Source organism: Protopterus annectens, chromosome 11.part0 (assembly GCF_019279795.1).
Source record: "Protopterus annectens isolate FY-2018-M chromosome 11.part0, PAN1.0, whole genome shotgun sequence".
Taxonomy (NCBI): domain Eukaryota; kingdom Metazoa; phylum Chordata; order Ceratodontiformes; family Protopteridae; genus Protopterus; species Protopterus annectens.
In genome coordinates this window covers 1255676003-1255688223 of record NC_056745.1, presented here as the reverse complement: position 1 = coordinate 1255688223, position 12221 = coordinate 1255676003, and the positions used below count along the sequence as shown (strand labels likewise).

The following is a 12221-nucleotide window of genomic DNA, read 5'->3' as shown; positions in this document are numbered from 1 at the left end:
TTTGTGTCCCAGAGATTCCCCCCATCTGTGGAATAGACTCCCTCTCCACTTCAAGCAGAGTACCTCATTAACCCTTTTTAAGTGCAACCTGGATAACTGGATGGCAAACAGAAAACACACTCCTGGGATTCCACCCGTGTCCCTGCTGGACAGGGGCTCTGGGTGCTGATTTGTCTAAGCATGGGCTAAACTCTTGGCTAGGCTTTATAAGGGCCTCAGGGCCAACAGCCTAGTAACCTCCTATGATTCTATGATCCTATGATCACATTGACTGCTCAAGCATAGGAGACGACATGCAGTCACATGGAGAATGTGTGAGACACACAGCTTTTAAAAGTAGGGGCAACAAAGAAAGCACAACATGGGGTAGAGATATCAGCTAATACAACCCCTATTTAAGACCAATACAAAATATAACTGCAAAATCAACATACTTTGGCCAGTAACAAATCTAGTATTTCTACTACAGGGACTAGGTGATCGGATTCAGGAGTGGCCAACCAATCTGTTTTGTGCGTGGAGGACAGACACCTTTCTCAGTCACCTGGGAACCAACATCCAATTTAGATGTTGTCCAAAATCCGAACAGGTTTGTGATAGAGCAACAGCTAATAAGCTGATGACAGAAACCCACTGTCTACTTTGGAAAGGTAGACAGGTGGTGACATCTCCCTAGATTTTTGTCAGGCTGGGTAAGATACAAGACTACTCCTCCAATACTAGTGGCCACGGGCCTACACAGGGCTGACAAGATCACTATGGCCTCATGCCTTCTTCCTGTGGTCTCCGAATTGAAATTTTTGTACAGAGTGATTTTTTCACTTTTAAATGAGATGACAGAAATAGATGACTTAAGTGCCAAACATTCTGACTATACAAACATTTCTAACTTTTCCTGGTCTAAGTAGACTTTTAAATTTCCTGTCATACACTAAAAAACAACATCTGGCCAAGACACTGACAAAACTCCTGAGAGGCCTGTGCTGCCTCTAAAGGGGTCAAGAGGGGACTGTATTATTCCTCAGAGGCAAAAACACTTGTTAACAGAATTTTCCAAGGGGGCATGTAATGAACCTTAGCAATTTAGTTAATTTCAGTTCTATTTATAATGGATGTAAACAGGGAAATATTTCCAATACATTCTAAACCGAATATTTATTGTCTGCTGTTCTGGACACTGGAAGCTATAAGATGGATCAAGACCACTTGAACACCTTGAAGTGCCAAAAATAAATGAAATAACGGCACGAGTGTAGCCTGCTAAACACAAAAATATTAAACAAATGTTGGCCAAAGAAGAGCTATGCTTGAGAAGATTTTCAAAGAAAACTGTGGAAGGTAGTGCAGAAGATAGATGTCTAGCCTTCCAGTAAACTTTTACAGTAAGGAATATGACTGCAGCAGTGATCCCTATAATTTCCCCTACAACAACCATGAACTGTAGAGGTTAGGATGCCTTAGTCCAAGGTACACACCATGAGTTAGTTGGGAGGCCAAGACTTTTAACCACACAGACAATAAGCAAATAAGGAAAACCCAAATGAAATTAAGGACACTAAGTTCAGTAATCACATCTGAGTTCCCCCCCCCTTCTGAAAGCTGGTCAGCATCTTTCAAAGGGCAAGCATGACTTCCCATCATACTTGCCACCCGTCAAGCAAGGAAATGAAAGGCAGCTCTTCCAGGATTAATTCTGCTCACAGACCTACATAGGCATATCTTGTACTGAAGTACTTATTTTTGTAGCATCTAGTCATACTTATGCTACCACGTGGCCTAGGTATGCATATCTTTTTATTTATTTACATCATGGGATTCTATGTCCTGGAGAAACAGCTTGCTGCAATCATAGTCATAATCTAATTGTTTCTCTCCTTAAAAAGATGCAATGAAATAACTTCATCCTACTGCATTGGTGGCAAGAACGCTCGGTTCTTAAAGCAGTTTTAAAACAAAAAACAGATACAGGCAGGAGTCAATGATTTGTACACCAATCAACTGTTCAATAATGCACATGTAGTCAAAACTTCACACTAGTCAACATAAGGCACTGCTGGACTGGCAACTCTCTTCTCTTGTGTAAAGCGGAAGTTATGCCACCACCAAAAAAGGAAGCACTCTGAAGAAGCATTATGATTGCTAATGTAAATAGTCAAAATGCAAGAGTAAGCTCTTTGACCAATCAGCCTAGATTACATTTAATTTTCTTTGCAAAGTATTTACACAATTCAATTCCCACAATCTCCACTCGTATGCTATAAAACTGAGCAAATCAGTAATTCAGGTCAGTGCCCCTGGGTCATGTCTAAAAACAGACTACTTTGTGTGTAATGATTAAAATAAACACAGGAAAAGGGTGCTTACATTTACTTCAGCAGATACTCCTCGGTCAGTCTCACGAAGCGAGCTCCAGGGAAACTGTCCAGTAACTTTGTACAAATTAATAGAAAAACTAAAAAAAAAAAAAAACAAAAAAAGAAACAGCAGATAGTTACATACATGGTCACTGCTTTTTTCTGAAAACTCAAGACATATTTAAGTTTTATTTGTGTAAATATTTTAAACAATCAGAAAAACTGTTCACATGAGTAGCAAGCAGACCTCTTACAGTTAATAAAGGATACATGAAAGCAGCTGGCCGATCCACACACAAAGCTAACATTATGCAGAGTCCCTCCTTGTTTACTTTACTAATCAAAACCGCCAGTTCTGTGTCCTTGGGGCGAAATAAGTTTATGTAGAGAATCACCCACAGTAAGGAAGTAATTCTGAACAAATCTGGTCCATGAAATGCAATGTTATCCTGACTGCAGGCCACTCTTAAAGCTGTGATAGCTTGTTTTACCCATGAGGTAAAGGTGGTTCTGGGCAGTGAGCCCAGACTGCTAGGTAGGCAGATGAAGGAGGTGCAAATACTTGTTTATTTACATCATGGGATTACCAGAATAGCATCATCTGGTGAAGCTCTTCATCTGTTAGTGCCTAGCACTAGCAATTCAAATTCGGAAAGAACAGGCAGGCAAGAAACAGAATCAGTTTTTCACCCAAATCAGGGGTTTTAAAAAACAATACAATAATTGGAGCGGTCACAGCACTTCACCACCACAAATAAAAAGGTAAACAAATACGTTTTTCATTCACGTCAACTGTTTCCAACTGTTAATAAGATAAACTTTCTAGCTAAATGAAAATATGACCAGAAGTTTTAAATCAATTATTTGTAACATGGCAGGTGTACACTTTAATGAAGCCTCTTATTCTGACCTTAAGTTGAGAATGAAATTTGGACTCACCAAAGTTCTCGGAGACTATGAGATGAATGAACATGATGAGACTTACAAGTAAAAGACTTTTTCTTAATAAAGTTTGTAACAATGCCCAGGCTTAAAATGTAGAATTACATCCTGCTATAGAAAATTCGGGTATTATTCACTTGTGGCTTCATTACATCTGCTTGAGGTGAAACTGCCCAAGTTTCAGTAGCATGTAAAAAAAAAAAAAAAAAGACAAAAAGCATAATGCCAATTGCTTTTTCCCTATAGGAAATAATTGTTGTAGCTATTTCTAAATGTGCTCTGCCACTTGGTTTGGGAGATTTCTCTAGTCTTCGAGTTGGTAGATATAAGTTTGGGGGTGCAGGGTGCTTGCCTCAAAAGCAACTACAATTGATTTTTTTCACCCTTCTGTATTTGGGGAGGTTTCTTTTTTTTTTATTATCAGCCCTTCAGCTCACTGGCTTTCAGCAAGTCGGCTTTTCATATTAGAACCTTCACTTGTAATACAAGCATAGGCAGAAGAAACAATCATGTTTGGCTTTGTTAATCTTGACAGATTTATACCAAATGTTAATAGCACTCTCTCTCTCTCTCTCTCTCTTCCTCATTTAAATAGCAGTTCTTCATTTAAACAGCAGAAATATGAATAAATTGCAAGACCTTTTACATTTTGAAATTAGTTATCATTTTGGAGAACACATTGGTAATGCAGACTTTACGTGAATGCGGAGTCTTTAAAAAGCTAGCAGGCAAGACAGCTGAAAGTTAAGCCATCGGATAAAGGAAATGGTACTGTCATTTTAAGCGTTGGGTAAAGCATACAAATGTGTACAGAGCAAATGGATGAAACCAGTACTTAAATACTGCTGCCCATATTGCCTACTGTTTGATCAAAAATGAAACGACTGATATACTTTTAGGATTTTTATTCCCAAGGTGGTAAAGAAATTGGTAACCAAGAATGTTAGATTACCTACTTAGATTGTTTACCACACATTCACAAAAACATGTGTCTTTGTTCTGAACCTTGATGTATTATAAATTTGCCTGTCACATCCCTCGTAATGCAGCACAATGTCTATAGACATCTGTACCCAAGAGGTTCTGGCTGTTCTTAGTACCTTGTTAGTACATTTCCTGTAAAGAAACTTACAATCCAAATCAACAAATTGTTTTTGCATACCTTGAGGAAGTGAGCAAATTCTCGTAGTTTTCATGTAATGAGATTGTGATATATTAGTGGTTATATATTTGGATGAATTGTGATACAATTAAGCAAGGCATCCTTAGAAAAATGTTTTCTGTATAATAAAGTAACTATTGTACTAGCAAGGACCTTGGTAACACCAGCATCTAAAAAGTCAGTGGTGAACAGTTCAGCCTTTGTAGTAAATTTAATGTCCCAATCATTTCCCATCAAAAATCCAAACTGCTAAAGTTAATCTCTGTTCTCAGCATGGATAATCCAGCCATCATAAAAAAATTCTATTTCATGTGTCCATGAAAGCAAAAGAATGTATTTATAGATTGATCATAGATGCATTTTAGCAGAAATAGCCATAAATCAATTGGCATTTATGGGGGCAAAACAGACCTTTCTGTTATGCCACCAAACTGTAACAATGAATGTCCTTCTATTTCACTGTTGCAACATCCAAAACAGAAGGGATCTCTCACCTAGGGCAGCCAGATGCTTGGCCAGCAAACAAAGGCCTGATAATTGTGTATGGGCAGTACATCACATTTATACTCCCCTTACAGAATGTAGGGCCTAAAAAGGATGTATGGACGCAGCTACCCATAACTTCTTTGTTGCCAGTTTGAATACCATTATTGCTAGCTGGTCTGAATGCCTTGTTGCTATACTGAATACTCAGCCACCAGATAAGTGCCCCATTTTTTTTTTTTTTTTTTACTTTTCTTGGTCTCATATTTTATTTTGCTACCTAGAATTCATGACATCTTTGAAGGCAAATGTCAGTGTGGGAGGCGGAGGGTGGCCTAATGGTTAAGGTGTTTGCCTTACAAACACAAGCAGCAGGGTTTGAGTCTCACAAGGGATAATTGGCTAAGCTTAAAATGTCTCGCAAGGGCAGTTAGCTTAGTACTAACCTATGAAAGGCCTATAATGTCTGGCTGTAGAAGATATTTAGAAAAATGTCAACATTTTTTAAATAATCCAGAGAGTGACATGACTAACAAGAAACAGAAAAAGGATTAGGCCAGATAAAATCCTGCCTATAGAAAGAATAAAGATGCACTGCGAAGTTTTAAGTAGTTTATTCAGTTAAGTAGATGGACGAATATTTTCATTCTGTATTTTATATATTTAAGTTACTGAATTGCCTTACTAACTACACGATTCTGGGATATTTTTACAAACAAATTTCTGATTTAATATGACAATGTAACACATATTTGATATACATAAACTGTCAATGTCTACCATAAGTATAAAACATGGCAGAATTGAGACATTATCATTTTTTGATAACTCACCTCTAAGCATCTGATCACATATCATTTGTTTTTGTTTGAATCATAATTTTATGTTTGATGATCAATTGCTTCAACATCTTAAGTGCACTGGCATAGGTATCTCCTCTGTATCCCCTAATGCTAAGTTTCTTATGCTTTTTTTTTACTCCCCCTACGATGCCTTTATGTTTATTTGTCAAGAATACAGTACAAGATGTTTTTTTTAATCCAGCAACAAGGCTGTGTACTATTCTTGCATCCTTAACACAATCAAGTATAGAATGTGGTCTGTTTACTATGGAATTTACATGAAAAGGACAAAACGTTACGCCTGGAGGATAAACAAATAAAAAAAGATCAAAGAAATTGAGATCGCCTATAAGTATCGCATAAAAAGCTTGGATGTTTATTTGATTTCCTACAGACAAAATGGGTAACTTGATTAAGGTATACAAAGCCCTTAAAGATAAAAATCTATGGGAGTGCTTTGGCTTGCAGAAAAGTTCTATAATGGGGTCAAAAAGAATACATAGGACATTTGCAAAGAACAAAAAAAAATAAAAACTCAATGGTTTAGTGATATGGTGGTGAATGTTTGCCTAATCGATCTTGGTAACCCATTCCGATTTTAAAATATAAAACAATTAAAAACTGTTTTACATACTTAAAGCAGTGAGAAATTCTGGCTAATAACTGTGTGTCTGTGTGTGTGTGTGTGTGTGTGTGTGCGTGTGTGTGTGTGTGTGTGTGTGAGACAGCATGGGTACATTTGTGTGTGTAAACGAATAAAATCTACATTAAAGCACATTGCCATTACATTTTATTTATTTAACATTTGTTGAATCTGAAAGTGCGACTAGGACACAGCCTGTTTTCAGTGCAGGCCTGGGGAGAAATGCTCCACACATGTGTTTGGAATTGATGATTTACTTGCAAAGAAGGCACTCTTTTTCATTTGTATTTCACTTCTAATGACAGATTTGATATAAAATTTACTTTCAGATTCATGAGCTACCAATTTATTTAGATTTATCACTGACAGAGAAGGACAGCCAAAAGATTGTTACTTAATCATGCAGAGCAGACATCCACTAAAAAGAAGTTATGTACTTATCATAACATTCCATGTGAGTTGTTCATCTCACCTTCATTCTTACAGATGAGTTCGGAGCCGAGTCGGCCTACTACAAAGCTCGAGCTCTTCAAATAGCTCGAGGCCAAGTCCCTATCCCATGATGCACCTAGAGTTACCTCAGATCTTGTTTGCTGCGTATAATAATAGCATATGACATTATATCACTCCATAAGAGAAAACTGTAGAAGGGTAGAGCAACCAGGAAGTATCCAGCATCTCGGTCTTCGAAAAGCAAGAATGAATGCGAGATGAACAACTCACATGGAACGTTAAGGTAAGTACATAACTTCTTTATGTGAAGTTGTTCTATCTCGCCATTCATTCTTACAGATGGGTAGCGTCCCAAGCACCATCTAATCTCGGGTGGCTCACGGGAGTATGTGAGTATGTTTTTCAGGACAGTGGATCCAAAGGAGGCCCTGTCAACTTTGTAATGAGTGATAAAGGTATGAGGTCTTGACCAAGTGGCTGCTGCACAAATGTTATCAATAGGAACTCTGGCAGAAAAGGCAGAGTATGTAGAAACTGCTCTGGTTGAGTGAGCCTTAATTCTGTGTTGTAAGTGCATATTGGCAGCTGAATAAGCAAATGTGATACAATCAGATAACTACTTAGACAGAGTTGTTTTAGCCACTGGCATACCTTTCCTGGAGTCTGAAAAGGAAACAAAAAGCTGTTCAGATTTCCTAAAATCTTTTGTTCTATCCAAGTAAAATCTGAGCTGTCTGTGAACATCAAGTTTGTGCAGCATGTATTCTAGATTGTTGGAGTGATTGGGGAAGAAAACTGGCAAATCCATAATCTGATTAAGATTAGTTTCAGTGCAAACTTTAGGAAAAAAGGAGGGGTTTGTTCGAAGAGAGACTGTGTCAGCATGGAAAATCAAAAAAGGAGGCTTAATGGACAAGGCTTGAAGCTCTGACATTACGGGCAGAAGTGATAGCTACTATAAAGATAGTCTTCCATGACAAAAATTTGAGGTCACATGAGGAAGCTGTTTCAAATGGAGGAAGAATAATGCGGGAAAGCATAAAATTTAGATTCCATGGGGAATAGGGAGATTTCACAGGTGGTCTGAAGTGAAAGGTCCCATTGAGAAAGGCTTTGGATAGTTTGTGTGACAATGTTCAATCCTTCAAATCCAAGATGAAAATTAGAAATGGCAGCAAGTTGAACACGAACTGTTGCTGCTGCAGCTCCTTTGTTGAAAATCATAGTCAAGAACTCTAAAATGGAGGCCATAGGGGCTTGGTAAGGATCAATATTTTTTGAGTGGCCCATACAGAAAATTTTTTTCATTTGCTAAGGTATAGCTTCCTTGTAGAGGATTTATGAGAGGATAAGAGAATTTGCTTCGTCTCATTGGAAAGGTTATGGAACCTGGCTATGATGGGAATTGGAGCAGCCAAGCTGTCAGCTTCAGGGACTGCAGAGAGGGATGAAATTCCCCCGAAGAGTGCGTCAGACGATCCGGAACTGGGTGCAGAATCCAAAGGTCCTCCAAAAGATGAAGTCGAAGGAAGGGGGACCAATTCTGATGAGGCCAATAAGGGGCCATTAGAATGATGATCCTTCCCAGGGTTTTTGCTTTCTGTAGTACCTTGGGTATTAATGGGATTGGTGGAAATGCATAGAGGAGACCCGGAGGCCATTCGTGAACGAGTGCGTCCCTTGGGGCTTCTCCTGGAGGGGGAATCAGGGCAAAGTAGCTTCTGCATTTCATGTTCATATGACTGGCAAAACGGTCACAACAAAGCTGGCCCCACCTGCAGAATATCCTGCCCGCTATTTGTTTCTTGAGGGACTACTCATGGGGCAACAAAATTGCTCTGCTGAGCTTGTCTGCCATCACATTGGATTTCCCCGGGATGTGCGTTGCTAACAGAAAGTGCTGGGTGGATATAGCCCACAGCCATACTCTCAGGGCCTCGCGACAAAGGGGATATGACCTGTTTCCAACTTGTTTGCTCAAGTACCAGACCACTGACATGTTGTCTGCCTGAATCGCAATCATACCCAGAAAAAGAGAGTCCTGGAAGTACTGCAGCACCAAAAGTACTGCTCTCATTTCTAGGACATTGATATGCAGGTGTGTCTCTTGATTGGTCCATGTGCCTTGGGCTGTTCTTCCCTGAAAATGCCCCCCCACACCCTATCAGGGAAGCGCCTGTGGTCACTGTGGCTGCTGGTGGGGGTAGAACAAAGGGACAACCTATCGTGACATGAAGAGAGGTCAACCACCACTGAAGATCCTTTTTGCAAGAGTTCATGATCATTATCAGGTGAGACATGGGGAGCTCTTGATAAGACCATTGAGTGAACAACAGCCATTGCAGTATCCGCAATTGCATGCAACCTAGTGGTATGGCCAGAATTGCAGCGGCCATCATACCCAACAATTTTAGAACTTCTGATGCTGGAGGCTTGTTTTTGGATATCAGATTGTGGACCTGCTGACGGAGTAGTAACACTCTTTCCACTGGAAGTCTCAGCGTGGTGGTGGTGTCCAGTTCTGTTCCAATAAAAACGGTATGTTGCGATGGTGACAAGGCAGATTTTTCTGAGTTTATTGTAATGCCCAGCTGTCTGCAGAGTGACAGAGTGAAGTCCCTGGCTTGAATGAGTTGGTGCCTTGTGGTGGCGGTGAGGAGCCAATCATCTAGGTACGAAAACACCTGGAATCCTAAACGTCTCAGGTGAGCCGTGACCACTGCCATACATTTGGTGAACACTCTGGGGGCTGTAGTGAGACCAAAGGGCAGGGCTTGAAACTGGTAATGATTGGCTCCCAGCCGGAAGCGCAGATGATCCCTGGATTGTCTGGCCATTTTTATGTGGTAGTATGCATTCTGGAGATCTATCGAGAACATCCAATTGTTCTTCCCTAAAAAGGGAACTATCAACTGAAGTGTGACCATCCGAAACTTCTCTTTCTTGACAGACTTCTTTAGCCTGCTGAGGTCCAATATAGGTCTCCAGTCCCCTGTCTTTTTTGGAACTAAAAAGAATCTTGAGTAAGTTCTGGATCCTGTCTGGTCTGCTGGGACTGGTTGGATGACTTTTTTTTAGCAATGTTTGGACCTCTACCGTTGCTTGTTCCCTGTAACTGGGTGGAATGTCCAGGATTTTCCTTGTCAGTGGAGGGGGAGTGGCGAAAGGAATGAAGTATCCTCTGGAAATTATACTTTGTACCCAGTTGTTGTTTGTTATTTTGAGCCAAGCATCTTGGATACAAAGATAAGCGACCCTGACTGCCTCCAGAGTAGGACAGTCGGGCCTCCTTTCAGGAGCGCTGGTAGGGCTTCCCAAAGAAGTGTTCTCTGTCGTCCTGGTTTTGCAGATCCCCTCTGCCATGAGTGTGGAGCCTTACATTATTGCCACCTACTCTGCCCTTGGAGGGGGGTCCACCATGTGTGTCCCGAAAGGCTCCTTGGGCTTTTCGGAGCCACATTTTCCCTCCCCTTTGACCCCTGTTGTAGGGTCTGTTAGGGGTAGAAAAATGGACTCTGACGGCAGACAGTCTTTCCTTCCTGCTCACACCTGGTCAAAGTTTCCTTAACTTTGAGCCCGAAAAAGGACGAGCCATCAAAAGGAGTATTTACAAAGGATGACTTGAAGGGCTCCGCAAGGAACACAAGCGCATCCAGGAGTGTCTCCTAAAAGCAATTCTTGTACCCGCTGCCCTGCTGGTTCCATCAGCTGCATACGAAATGAGGCGTATGGACGAGTTAACAATGGAGTTAAGGGTAGCAAGCTGGGAAGCAACTTTACCTGAAGTTCCTGCAGCTACATCTCCCAGCTCTTTAAGGAGATCTCTTTGCAGTCATGTGAAATGGGTTAGATAGTTGAGCGAACACAGTGCAAAAGTCACTGAACTGTAAGTGCGCTTCCCATATCTATCCATGATCCTGGAATCTGTTAGGAGGATGGATAGAAGAGGAAGCTTCTGAAATTTCCTTTTTGGTGGCTGCCGCCACCGCCATGGTATCAATTGGCACACCATTGGTCAGAATGGATTTGTCTTGGGGAGCAGAGATAAATTTATTAGGCCCCCTAGGGACAGGCTCCATGGTGTCCGGAGACTCCCACGCCCTTCGTGAGACCAGCTGCATAAGCTCATCAAAGGGCAGAGACCCGAAAGCCTTCAGGAGAACCGACTCGTCTTCAGTAGGGTTGGTGGACTGCCAGTCACCCCTCTGCCTAAGGATTTCTAGTATATCAGCAAATGAGATATCCTCAGAGGGGGACCATGGGGACCCTTCAGATTCATCCAAGACTGTATCAGATGTCAGTGACTCTTGTGGGGAGTCTAGATGCTTCCTCTTACAAACTCTCTTCCTGGGAACCTCATCAGTGGGAGCTTCTGGTGAGGTCTTGGAAGAGCATGGGCCCCCAATGGGGCTTCCTGAGACTCTGGGTCTCTATGCTTAGGCAAGGATGTGTGAAGCAGAAGCAGACACAGGTGCTTTAGGGGAGGAAGAAGCCGGACCTGCAGTTGAAGATGCTTTAGGAGACATGACTCTCCTCATGGCTTCGAAGGCACCTCTGCTCCGATGCGAAGGGACTGACAGATCCGAGGAAACCGTCGATACCCCTGGCACCGGGACAGTGGGCTCTGAGCCAGAGGTAGGAGCTGAGTTCATCCGAGCCGAAGCCCCGATAGACAGAGTCGGAACTGACAAGTTGGTCCGACTATCCTCCCCGGACCCAACCAGACAGTGTCGGCTCTTAGATTCCTTGATCGATGCTGAGGATGTCAGAGTAAATGGAGCCGAAGACACTGGAGCAGGTGTCGGTTCCGAAGGCTCCACGATCAACAAGTCCGACTCCTCCGACTCCGAAGGACCGGTATGGCTCAGGGGAGGAAGGGTAGTAGCTGGCAAAAGGGTCTTTGGCTCCAAAGTGGCTTCAGTCGGAGCCGAAAAAATTTAGCAAAGGCGGGTGCCTGTAAAAGCTTCTGGACCACAAGATCCTCATCCAAATCGGAAAGGCTGATCGAAGACTGAGATGAATGGATAGTGGGTGGTACTGACTGTAACAGAGGAGACTTAGGTACTTCAGATATCGGTTCCAGAACTGGGGACTGGCTCCGAAAAGATAAGACGGTCGGCTCCAATGTCTGTGGAGCCGACGTTGAATACTTTTTGGATTTTTTACTCTCAGAAGTCTTGGAAGACTTTGAGGACTTACTGGATCCATCTTGGTGGCTCAAAGCTTCTTGGAAAGAGGGTTTCAGCAAACCTCTATCAACTTCCTCTTTCTCTCCTGGAGAACCCAGGAAGAGAAAGAATGACATATGGAGCAGCTATCTTGTAGATGTAATGCTCCTAAAC

General features: G+C 41.7%; 1 protein-coding gene across 1 annotated transcript in view; it reads right to left on the bottom strand.

The window, feature by feature from the left end:
• The window catches only part of SAMM50 (SAMM50 sorting and assembly machinery component), a 1314985-nt gene that overhangs the window by 722883 nt on the left and 579881 nt on the right, over window positions 1-12221 (bottom strand). Inside the window, exon 7 of the mRNA XM_044088615.1 lies at window positions 2365-2452. Within this exon, the coding sequence (XP_043944550.1) occupies window positions 2365-2452 (88 nt within the window). The remainder of the gene's footprint in view (window positions 1-2364; window positions 2453-12221) is intronic.